General features: G+C 38.8%; 1 protein-coding gene across 1 annotated transcript in view; it reads right to left on the bottom strand.

The window, feature by feature from the left end:
- Positions 1–13,340, bottom strand: part of mtus2b (microtubule associated tumor suppressor candidate 2b) — a 55,624-nt gene that overhangs the window by 4,556 nt on the left and 37,728 nt on the right. The window contains exons 8-14 of the mRNA XM_077207719.1: positions 6,041–6,107; positions 5,192–5,406; positions 4,716–4,821; positions 4,412–4,485; positions 4,206–4,304; positions 1,550–1,669; positions 1,168–1,265 (exon numbers count right to left, since the gene is read on the bottom strand). Of these exons, the coding sequence (XP_077063834.1) occupies positions 1,168–1,265; positions 1,550–1,669; positions 4,206–4,304; positions 4,412–4,485; positions 4,716–4,821; positions 5,192–5,406; positions 6,041–6,107 (779 nt within the window). The remainder of the gene's footprint in view (positions 1–1,167; positions 1,266–1,549; positions 1,670–4,205; positions 4,305–4,411; positions 4,486–4,715; positions 4,822–5,191; positions 5,407–6,040; positions 6,108–13,340) is intronic.

The raw sequence follows: 13,340 nt of genomic DNA, 5'->3' as shown, positions 1-13,340 counted from the left end.
AATTGTGATGATTGACAGCATGGTAATCATTGCAACGTTCTGGCATCTTGTGTGCTTGGTATCCGTTAATTAATGTTACAGGAACCAAATGTTCTGCAATTTTAACTGAACCACCGTCGACAGAGGCGTTGTGTTTTCTTTATGCTTTTAAGACTCCTACGCAGAGCTCGATCTTGAAGTTTTGCCATGTCCACTTATAAGCGTTTTTTGGGTTTGTTGTCTGCTCATAAAGTGATCAAGTTTATGGAGTTATTAAAATTTGGGAAGGTGCGGGTCGCAATATTTTGGCTCTTATTTTCAATATAAGGCATGTGTACTTACGGTACTTTAGTTTGTTATGGGCTTGTTCTTGTTCACTGTTTTTTGTAATAAGATCTGGCGAGTCGACGCTCTTAACTCTTTCCCTGTGGTTTTCTTGCAACGCACACACACAGAAGAGACACACATCTCTGATACACGCTTTAATACGTCCTTAACAACTAATTGTTTAGTTCCGTTCTATTCACAATGCGTATAAATGTAGAAAGCGGTTGTCACTCCTGTAAATTACTAAACTCTGTATAGAACAGGATTTTAAGCACTAAAAGGTGAACTGATAACCGAATTTAACTGCAGTGTGAATGTGGCATTAAAGTAGTCATAGTAAGGAAATCACAATTTCATTGCTCTTTGAAATAAGGGTTTCTGTCATGACAACTCTCAGGGTGTTTGGCATGGTAAAATGAGACAATGTTGGTATGATTGGTCTTGTCGGAGTAGATCTGCTACGCTGCTGCTGCTGCAGAGCAAGTGCAGGACTTGCTAATGCCAATACACACACTGAGAGCACGTAAGACATGATGCTGCAGTACAAAACAGCCTACATGAATTACCCGTGGCTGATCTATACAGGTGGAGCTGGGGAAGCTGGAGGGTTTCTGAAGGCGTGCTGCAACTGCTACAGCAAAGGTTGACCAGTATTTGAAAGTTGAGCAGCGAGATCATTGGCTTCTGATACAGCAGAAACCAAGCAGCTGTGCCTTATAGAGAGTGATGTGATGAATTGCAAGCAGATTGAGTTGACCTATTAGCATGTGCAGTCTAGAATTTTATGACAGAATTTTGTATTTGATTTACTTTCTACTCAGTACCTTCAATGGTATAAACTAGAAATGTTTTATAACATGCCTGGATGTTGCGACATTGCGGTCAATCCTGTCTTTTAGGTCTTCATTTTGCTGCTGCAACACCTGAATACGCTCCTCCAACAGAACGTTCTTTTGGGCCTGTGCAAAAACATGACAAACACACTAAATAACTGTGACATTTCTAATTCTCATTTTATAGAGCATTTGATTGGACAGAAATCTGTGTAGTGCAACATGAGTCATCAATATTTTTGACCTATTTTCCTATAGAAAAGACTGTCAATTTTACACATAATTTGAACACCTAAAACTTGTTTAAACTTTTGTTTATGAGTACAGGGAATAAAACTCACAAAACATCTAATTTCACGAAGATTTTAATAATTAAAGCTATCTTTCTAACTTTCTCCATTGTAATTCACCATTTTTTCCAGCTCTGAAATTTTGAGCTCCTGTTGATGAATCTGCTGGTTCTTCATCTCCAGAACCTCTTTAAGACTCTTCAGGTCCTCCTCAATATGCTGATATGGAGCAAGAGCATCCTGTAAACACACAAACACAAATTTGGAAAATTACTACATATCTGAATCACATAACTAATCACATCCAATCATTTAATTACCAGAATTTGATTATAATTATATGATAAAATATAAATTAACTAAAAGTATGCCCATTTAAGTTTCTTTACTACAATTTTAATTAACACAATTAAGAATTTAATTAATCAATACATTTTTCTTTTAATGTATGATCAAAACCAGGTACACTCTATAATAATCCAGCAAGCAATTTTGCGTTTAAAAGACGTCTAATAGCCGTCCAAACACAGCCCAGACGTCTAGGCTAAAACAAGGCAAAATCTGCGCTGTCAGTGAAAATTTAATAGACATCTAAACCTTAGCCCAAGAAAGTAACCAAACACCTTGTAATCACTGTTTACTTTGCTTACATGATCAAATATACATTGCACCATATATTTTAGCAAAAACAACATGTAACCAAATTCAAGGTTATTTTGGCTATAAGTGGGTTACTCATAGCCAGACTATATCGGGTCTATATTTAACCTAGACGGTGAAATGATGGCTATTGCTTACTGGGAAAGGTTCGTAATTGAACTTTTAACATCCATGGGTCCTTTACATTCCATAAAAGATTCTTTAGAGTGCAGAATAGTTCTTTAAATTATTAAAATATTCTTCACGCTGAGAAAAAAATGCTCTTTTAAGAACTTACTGAAAGGTTCTTTGGGGAACCAGAAATGATTCTTCTATAGAGGTTTTTGCATTGGGTAGTTATAGGAACTCAGTTAGAGGAAATAGCCACTAGGACGGTCCCCCAAGGACTACATTTACCCCTAGGGCCATTTTCCTGGTTGCATTTACATCTGAAGTGACATTAATGTAAAGCACAGCATTCAACAGCTGGAGGATGGAGGATAGTGTGATCGGAGCTGTGTTTTTGTTGTGTCATGAGTTTCGTCATAATGGAGATGGAATGTAGACGTATAAATTATGCATTTGAAAGAGCAAAAAGGAAGGCTAAGAGACTAAATATCCTACGACAACTTGCAGTGCTACATTTCGAGGCAGAAAAAAGAACATCGCCACAGACAAAGGTGACAGGTAAATGATGCTAACATTCACTTTCTCTTTATGTATGTATTACGGCTGTTGTCCATGTTTGTGGAGTAATGCAGCCTTCACGAGCTATTGGAAATTTCCTACTTCCCACTTCCGAAGTCGTGATTGGACTCGTCGTATTCAAGTGCTTTGTTGTCAGAAAGAACAGAAATCATGGAGGACACCAGGTTTATTCTTGCCTATTTATTGGGGATTCTTCTTGCAGCCAAAAAGATATATAGCATCCCATTCACTGACAACGCTATCTATAGTCAACTTGCTGAAGATTCTGGAATTGCGTTCAAATACAGGCTATTTCAGCAGTGTATAAAACATACAATACGCTTCAAATTATTTTTTATATACGCATGTAAATATGCACTACTTTAACGACAAGACGGCGTAGCTGTTGTGGAAAAAAACGAATAAAGAATTGCAGTCACAGCAGCAATCGTTCTCCTCTCTTTTTCTAGTTTATGTTTTAAGTTTATGGCAAGGCCAACTCAGGAACTTGGGTATCAAAATGAGTCCCAAGCTTCCCAGAGGTACATACGACTCGAGAGGGCGTTCATATCCAATTTTTATCTAGACAACTTGTGTTTACAATATGTGTCTTTACATGGCCTTTTAAAAATAGCGGGTTTTGGTGTTTTGTATGGCGTGTGTTAGGCCAATTAAAGTACACTTACATCACTGGTACTTCTTGGGTTAGACCCTACTCTGAAGTCAGAGCTAATTTAGTTCCTCCAAAAGGTTGCTCCTATAACTAAAGTTCGCACTCCCTGTTCCTCCGGTGCGAACAAGACAAAACGCAGGTTCTTCCACCAATAGTTATAGGAACTATGAAACGTCCCTCTAGTGCAAAAGCCCCTTATGGCATCGTTTAAAAAAACCTTTTGAAACCTTTATTTTTAAGAGTATAGAGAATTAAAGAAAGTAAACAAGTGTCCAGTATGCAAACTCCTTCAACACTGTTTAAAACGCATGCCTGGATGTCCAGAGTGAGCCGAGGTGTAATCTGGACAAAGGACGACGGTGACCAAAAAATGAACATTCTGCAATCATTCACCCTCATTCCAGATCTTTCTTTTGTAGACACAGAGGACACATTTTTTTTGGGGGGGAATGGTGGCACTTTATTTTACAGTCCTGTTTCACATGTACATACTATATATTCTTAGTAGTAATTACAATAACTGTGTAATAACTATGTACTAGTCCTGAACCTACCCCTAAACCTTAACCCATGTAGTTACCTTATGTAGTTACCCGATGTTACTCAGTATGTTCTCAGTAAGTACACTGTAAGTACATTGAAAGTGCACGTACTGTCAAACATAGTGCAACCAAAAAAAAAAGAACAAAAAAAAAAAAGAGGAATTTCCTGGGGATGAACTTTTCTCTAAATACCACTGGCCACACACAAATCAAATCAGAATATCAAGGACAGTACCAGTATCTGCTCATCCGTGCTTCTGCGCAGTGCTTCTTCAAAACGCTTGGCTCGGTCTCGCAGAGTGCGGTTCTGAAATGTCAACGTGTCCACCTGATCCTAAACACAGCACAGAAACACACCCCTTTACACGTGCCCTCATACAAAAAAGGGGGAAAAAACACTGTACAACACATGTTGGCATTCAGAGTGAGGACATACAGTACCTGCAGTGAGAGTCTGAGTTTCTCAAATTCCTCTTCCATTGACCTCTTTTGCTGCTCATGTGCCATCTTTAGGTCTAAAAAGAAACAAAAAGTTAATGTTAGTAAGAACACATTGATGAAGGGAATTTTGACACCGTTTGGATTCAACAGTCTGTAGTGATGTTGTTAAGCAGAAGTTACCAGAGCTCTGTTAGTGGGACAAACCTATTTGCTATTATAGACCTTCTAGCCCAAATAACGCTGTCTAAGTGGGCTAAGTTGATTTCTGATTTCTGTGATGGATGTGTCTGTCAGCAGGACTCACTCTTGATGGTTCTGGTGTGTTCTTCCTGTAAAGTGGCCAGTGTTGCACCATGAGTCGCTTCCATCTCCACCATGGCCGTCTCATGGTTTTCACTCATCTCCTCGATCTAACAACAAAAACAGCTGTTTTTCAGTGTTTAAAAGGTGCTCTGGATTCTGATAGTCAATAGTAAATTCACATAGTAAGTCAATTTGTGTATCAAAGTTCACCAAACTTGAATTCAACGGATCGACGAAGAATTCAAAGAGGGAAATATCTTTGTCAATGTCAACAGAACTAGTTTAAACTAGTTCACGTCAAAATTGAAGTATACTTTGGGTTACTTTTCGGGCTACATTCACATGCAAACACCTTCCAAGCTTTCTTAATCCTCGCTGAACCTTCACACCATGCAGTCCTTTGTGTATAATGCTCTAATAAAAGCCTCTTCAAGGTGTGTCAATGATAATCTCAGTCTTTACACTGCCTCATCTCACCTGTTCCTGGTGCTGGGAGCGTAGCTGCACCAGGTGACTGTTCTGTTGTTGCCGGAGTTGCTGAATCTCAGAGTTGTGCTCCTCTACCAGTCTCTCCTGTAGGGTCTTGACCTCCTGCTGTTGCTCCTCTTGGAGTGCTTTCAGCTCCCGCTCAAAACTCTGCTCCAGCTGAGCCTTCTCACCCTGCAGACGCTCCCATCGCTGAACACTGACCACTAGAGATACAAAATAGTCTGTTATGGGCAGTGAAAAGGACATACTTAACCTTGAGAAAATGTTGATTGTTAGTAGCTGTAAACCAAGATTTGGTGTCAAAATTTAAGATTGAGTGACAGATTTAAATATGCTACATTTTCTGCCATGTTACTTTCAACCTTGTTATAGAAATTAAATAATATATGAGCAGTTTTATTTTCTATTAATTAAATATGGGGTTTGCACATTATGACAACCCTGTTACCAAAATTTGAGATGTACAAAAAAAAATTTAATCCTAACATATAAAAAACCCTGATTTGTTTGTTCTTGCAATATAATAGCAATCAATATAAAATCATCAACATTTATATATATATATATATATATATTTTTAACTACACCAGAATAAATACCAAGGTTCAAAGACACAGGACAATTCTATTCCTAGTAGAATATGTTACTAAATGATTTATTAAGCTTCACTTCAAATGATGAGGGGCGAATCATGTGACAAATGAAATATGAGGGAAAGAGAAAAATGTGCAATCTGAGAAGGTCAGTTTGGTTTTTATTTCTTGAGTGGTTGACCTCATTCTAACATTTGTGAGTACTGTATGCTGCTTTTGTGTGTGATGTCCGGAGAAGACTTACCCACTTCATCCCTGATCCTGGCTAACTGCAGGGATAACTCCCTCTCCTTCACGACAGCGCTCTCGCTCTGAAAAACACACACGGAGTGATACACACATGTGTTATGAACTGCTCCACACAGAATCTGCAAGCTCACATGAGTGTAGGGGGAAATTATGCAGTGGAACTGATGTAAAATGTGTTCGACAGTGCTTACCACAGTAAATGTGTTATCAAATGTTATTTTTTGTGTTATAAATAATAATTAGGGATGAATCTGCAAAATAACTATGACTCTAGAACTCTTATGTAACCAAATAAAACATACCAGCCAAAATACCACTTTAAGAATGACCTAATTATGCTTTTTCTAAATGTTCGACTTCCTTTAGTGTGTAATAGTGCAGTTTGAGCATGAAACAGGTCTGCAAAGTTACAAAGCACAAAGTCACTCTAAAGGCAGTTGTTCTCTATATCAGTAAACACTGTTTCTAAACTCCCTGAAACGCCTCCATTGTAATCTTGAGTTTTGAGTATTCCTCATTTAAATAATTCACGCTCAAGAAACACGCAAAATAAATGGACGAGACCATGTCGAGTTTGATAGTAGTGTGTTGAACTTGAAACATAATATGGTTATAGTAAGGGGCGTGACATTTCCCAACACACTTGAAGCAGTTGACCAATCACCAAACACTCTGGCCCGGCCGACCAATCAGAGCACATTGCACTTTTCAGAAGGAGGAGCTTCATAGCAACAGGAACTAAACAGGTGTGTTTCCCAAAAGTATAGTTAGCCAACTATTCCATCATTACCAACATAGTTAAACAATTTTACAATGAACATTCGCAAACAGGGAAACTTACGTGGTCGGAGCTACAGCTCTCGACCTGTTTTTAGAAGCATAGTTTTTGTTCAAATGACATGTGACCTTAAATAGATCCGCTCTTGGTCACAGTTAGCAAGCAAACTGTGACTCAGTACATTCTATCTTTCATCCCATTTAAATATAGGTACATATACACTTTGATCTATATATTTTAGCATGTCAACAATCAGGGCCTTTTTGAAGAGTCACATGTGCATAAATACGTCGTACGTGGGAATCTGCGATGAATCAATCAATCATGGAATAAAGCAAAACGACAGGGAGCAAAAACAGTGAAGTAGTCCACAGTTCGTTACGGATGCTGCAATTTATGTGAAATATGTGAAAAATATTTTTCTTAACTTCCAAGCATAAAAACCTATTCTAGTAGACCCCAAAAACAAAATCGAGACTTTGAAAAAAGGCATCATAGGTCCCCTTTAAACAAGATATCTCTATACCAGCAGCACACATAATAAAATAAAAAACAACGTTCCTGAACCCTTAAATTAACCCAGCAAGCTCCAGATAACCATGTCATAGACCTCTATCTAACTAGTAGTACCTCTATCTGTTAATAGCACATTTACTCCAAAGTGACATAAATAACCATATCTGTAACGGGAATGTTTGATGACGCCACAACACAATGAGATGTTTATGACTTGTCCATACTTGTTAATAAGAATCAATGTCAGCAAATGATACGCCATGAGTCAGCATTTTAACACAGCAGTCATGAATCCTACACTCATTCAGCTCCAAAAAAAAACACCTGACCCTCTCATACTGTAAACAAACAGCAGGGTCAAGACCCCATGACCCCACAAATGCCCTGACCGGTCATCATTGTGTCACATCTACAGCTCTCACCCAATCAGATCTTCCTCCAGCACACAACATAACACGCAGATCCCTGGAGAGAGTCTTTCCATGAATACTAATCCACCTGGCTCGTTCCTCAGCGTAGTTACCTTTCATTTCCTGCTGCGAAAGGTCTATAATAGAGAGAGCAAGGCGGTCTCAAGGACTCAGTTGCCACATATAAAATAAAAGATAAATCTGTAGGGTGTAACACTGTTACAACCCAACACACCTACAGCTTAAACATGCTTTAAAAACACATATCATACATGGACGTTCTTATTACAGATTTCTGCTGAGCATCACTGTTACTATTGCTCATCTCAGGGGTTAGGACTTTAAAAAAAAAACATAACCCTACACATTTTGGTTCTGGATCTTGTCCGGAATCATATTTCTTGTTGAGGAGAAGTTAGCCCTCTGTGATATTCTGTACCAATATGTTTACACTAAATAAACTAATAGTAAGTAACCACATGCATAGGAACATGCTAGATACCATTCAGAACTCATTAGCACTCTAGCAATTACTCAAAATACCCTAGTGAGCATACAGCAACATGTTAAAAACCACTCAACATAACAACACAGCAGTCCCCTAGCGACAATACTCACAACACCTTAGCAACGTCCTTGCAAAGCTCTAGCAACCACGCAGAACACTCTAGCAATGCACAAACAAGCACTCACAACACCTTAGCAACCACATGGAAACATCATAGCAACCACCCAGAACACCCTAGCAATCACATGTAAATACAACACCTTCAAAGCAACACTGTGGCAACTACCCAGAAGACCCTAGTGACCACATAGCAATAGACAAACAACCACTCAGAATACCTTATATCAACCACCCAGAAAACCATAGAAAAACTGCTCAGCAACACCCTAGCAACCACCCCTATGAACTTAGTGACCACATGGTTATCTGCAAACAGCCACCTTAACAACCACATAGCAATGCCCAAGCAATTGGCCAGAACACCACAGTAACCGCATAACAAGACATAATCACACACAACTCCTTAGCAATCACAATACAACACCCTAGCAACCCCCAGAACACTTTAGTGACCACATAGTATCCAGCAAACAACCATACACAACACCTTAGCAACCACGTAGCAACACCATAGCAACCACCCAGAACACTACCGCAAGTGTATAGCAGTACATAAAGAACCACTCACAACACCTTAGAAACAACATAGCAATGAACCACCCACAACACTAAAAGTGCAAAGCAACACATAAAGACCCCCTCACAACACCTTAGCAACCATATAGTGACGGCCTAGCAACCACCCAGAGCACTATAGCAAGTGCAACACATAAAGAACCACTCACAACACCTTAGCAACCACACAGCAACACCCAAGCCACTCACACAAAAAACATTCACAACACCTTAGCAACCACATAACGACCACCTAGAACACAACAGCAAGTGCATAGCAACAGATCAAGAACTACTAACAACACCTTAGAAACCATATAGCAACACCCTAGCAACCACCGTGACTATATAGTAGCCTGCAAACAACCACTCACAACACATTGGGAACCACATAGCAATGCCCTGGCAACCATCCAGAAACATCCAACCACTCTAACATTGTGGCGACAAGTTTTGGGCAAGAGTGACAATTTCTTCAGAAAATTTTGAAATCTAGCTAGTGACATCATCAATGCTCATATCATACAATGTTTAATTTAAAATGCACTAATATAAAGAGGTCAATAAAGACCAAAAGTGGATTAAAACAATAGAATTATGATATCAGACCACCTGTATCAAGTGTCAGACTCAGCAGTCAGGGTAGGGTGTTTCCCTCGCCGTAAGAGCACATGTTTGTCTTCACTGACAGCACACACACACATACACACACATGCATACACTATCATCATCACTAAGTCTATAAAAGATGAATGTAGAATGAATATGAAATAAACCAGGTCTCAAGCATTACTGGTCCTACTTTAGCAAACAAGTCACAGAGCAAGAAAGCAGCATCACACACTCTTCCTGGCATTGTTTCTGTAGTATCCGAACAGCATGTAGGATGGAGACACAGAGAGAGACCTTGGCTCATGCTAAGACAAAATGTAGCTTAATAAAAACCTGTCAGGGGAATACCATACGCAATGAGAGAGAGAGAGAGGGAGTGGAGGACAGACATACAGGAGGAGTTAGTGAGAATGTGGTAGAAAAAGGCTAAAATCACCTAACAAACGACCTTACCTCATCCTGTTTGTAGCGTCATAGCCTGACTATTTCATGAGTCTTGTGAGTCTGCGATTCTACACATGTTCTGCAGACAACCCCCAAGCTTCTCGCCCTCTCTCTCTCTCTCACACACACACACACACACACACACACACTAGGAGATGTTGGGAGGAGGAGGGGTGAATGATGGAGAGATAGAAGAACAGGAGGATCAGATCAATAAAGAATAAAATAACACGTGTGCATTGTCTGATACCACTGGGTCCACTGGGAACGAACACACATTTTCACATACAAGCATTCAATCAGACGAGGGAAAGCATTCCAGATGAAATATGACAAACAACATGTCCTATAGTACAGTGACAACAATAAAACTATGGTAATCGTGACATTTGCGGTTGTGTGCAATAAATTATGCTTTAAAAAGTTCCTATGCAAAAAATTAAACAAAATTAAAATTCGGTAAGGTAATGCAAGTGCTTTAGGATGATGCGAAAAAAATAAAACAAACCCATTTGGAACCAAGCTTCATGTGCTTGTTTACTACATAACAACACCCTAGCAACCATCCAGAACACCATAGAGACACAGAAACACACCAACATCCACCCACAACCCTTTAGCAACCACAAAGTAACAATGCCCTAGCAACCATCCAGAACACCCTAGAAACTGCATTGAAACACACCAACAACCACTCACAAACCTCTGCAACCACAAAGTAGCAACGCCCTAGCAACTACCCACAACACCTTAGCAATGCCAGAAAAACCACCCAAGACACCCTAGTGAACGCATAGCAACATGCTAACAGCCACTTAGAACGCTTTAACAACCATATAGCAAACACCATGGAAACCATCCTGAACACCCTAACAACTGCATAGCAACATGCAAATACTCTCAACACCTTAGCAATGACATAAAAATGTCCATCCACAACAACCTAGTGACCAAGTAGCATCAATCACTCAGGACACTTTAGCAATCAAAAAAGTAGTAAAAACCTAGCAACCTCCCACAACACCCTAGCAACTGCACACACCGATTGACAACACTACTAATACTCATTTTTAAAAACACAAAATATGCCTTGCCAATTCAAAAAGGTTTTAAGGTTAAAGAGTAGGGCTGTCAAATTAAAATTCTAATTTAGAATATTTGTCAAATTTTAAATAAAAATCCACATTCGAATGCAAAAATGGCGCATTAAATTTTTTTGTTGTGCATCAGGCAGCCTTATAGTGGCGTATGAGATGTGATGATGATGTGAAAGTCGTTGTTGCGTTTTAATGATTTTGTTAGGCTATCCAGTAAAACCCACTAGATGCGGCGCTGCTGCATTGTTTATTTAAAAGATTGCAGAAATAGAGAAGTTCTTGGTTACGTCAAAGCAGTAATCAAGCTGTTCACACAGAATACATTTTCTACACTGCTTTTCCATTGTTTTCAATGTAAACATGCGCTAGAATCTAGCGGCTAGACGGACATCTTTGACTATTACACTTGCGTCTCGCAACAGAGAGCTGCATGTTTAGAAAGCCATGTAAAGTAAAAAGAAGTTCAACTTTAAAGAGGTTTTATTATGGTGTTTTATTAAGTCTTGATTTTGTTTTTGGGGCCTACTAGAATATGTTTTCATGCTTGATTGTTCAATCACGCTTGATTTTACATTATTACAGCACCTCTCTCCCCAGTCTGGTTGAATATGTTGTTTTTGATGAAGCCCCTCCTTCTGAAATGTGCTGTGATTGGTTAGCTGGCCCAGTGTGTTGTGATTGGCAGCGCTTAAGAGTCTGTTCCCGCCCCTCCATAACCGCAAGCTCTACTCAGATGTAAATATCAAGGATGGAGTCAATTTCAAACAAATTCAAGCCTGATTCAGACTTAAGAATGTTAACGAACAAAAGGATCGTGCAGAACGGATTTCATGCACAGACTTTGCAAGCACGGATTTCACAGGATGTTTCGGAGTTGTTGTTTTTTTAAATTTTCTTATACATTTTAGATACAATGTTATACACCACTCAAATCGATCCCAAAAACATCTGTAATGTTAGCTAACAGGCTAGCAGAGGCAAAGCTTTGCCTTTTCTTTACATCGTAGCAACAACATAAAACATATAACTGTAATTAATAGAAAATGCAACTACAAATAGTAAGACAAACGAACAAGATGTGATCCCTAAACAACAGATCATCCCGACAAAGTGGGAACTGCTCCATTTCAGGAGAAGCTTTTGTTCGTAGCCTGCAGCTGTTCACTATAAAATGTGCAATACACGTTGGGATTATAATGTTCAGGAACAGTATTTAAAATAAATGTTAACCAGTCTAAGTTCATCACCCTTAGGAAGGTCAAACAAATGAGTTTTGGAAATGGGTGGAAAACAGTGTCTCTTCAACATAGCGACAACACTGTCTTCTCTAGCGCAGCTCAACCAGGCCTCGTCCCCTTCTTTGCATGTTCAGTGAGCGGAGATTATTTAAATGAGTAGCATTTTGACTTCATAAGATCCGGGAAAAATCCCGTTGTAGTCCAAACGAGCCGTTCGTTGTAGTTCTTGAAAAGGAATTCTGTTAAATAAAAACTCCCTTTGGAGTAAACTTTGAGCTTTGTAATCTTGCAGATCTTTTTTATGCTCAAACAGCAACATTACACATTAACTAAAGTTGTAAAAAGTGGAAAAATAGGACCCCTTTTTTAAAAAACACATCTCAAGACTTTGTAGGGCTTTTTCCAATCCACAACTACTCATGTTTTTAGACTCAAAAAGTACTCCGTGTGATCACCGCTTCGGCTCTTCGTAATAAACTAGGCATAAATGCATGATTCTGTTTTTTTTCATAATTATTTACTTAATTTATGAAATTATAATTGATTTATAAACATTAGTATAAACCTTATGCACTTATTTTCAAACACTCATGTAATTTGTATTGATTTGAATAAACAATTTAATGTGCTGCATTAATATTTTGCTCATCGCGCCCTCTTGTGGCCTCAGGAGACAAGCCTAACTGAAATGATGGCTTTTAAATTTGAATATAATTCGAATATTTGTAATATTTTAGCATAAAATTCCAATTTAGTTATTCAGCCATTTTGACAGCCCCATTAAGGTGTTTCCCTTTGACCCCCTGGGCTCTTGAACACAACACTTGATCAAAACTGGCCTTCTCTGACTGCCTCATTTCCACAAATTGATTCTTTCAAACACTTTTCAAACAATTTTTCAGCAGTTCATTTACATCATCGTAAACTTTGAATTCTGGGTAATCCCTTTTTGGGATTGAACCTGCAACCCTTGTGGTACCATCACAGTCTTAACTATTAAAGGTTCTCTAAGCGATG

Source organism: Siphateles boraxobius, unplaced genomic scaffold (assembly GCF_051911475.1).
Source record: "Siphateles boraxobius isolate OS27281-9 unplaced genomic scaffold, OSU_SipBor_1 6, whole genome shotgun sequence".
In the NCBI taxonomy this organism is placed as follows: domain Eukaryota; kingdom Metazoa; phylum Chordata; class Actinopteri; order Cypriniformes; family Leuciscidae; genus Siphateles; species Siphateles boraxobius.
Note: the sequence above shows the minus strand (reverse complement) of the source record. Positions and strands in the feature narration are given on the sequence as shown.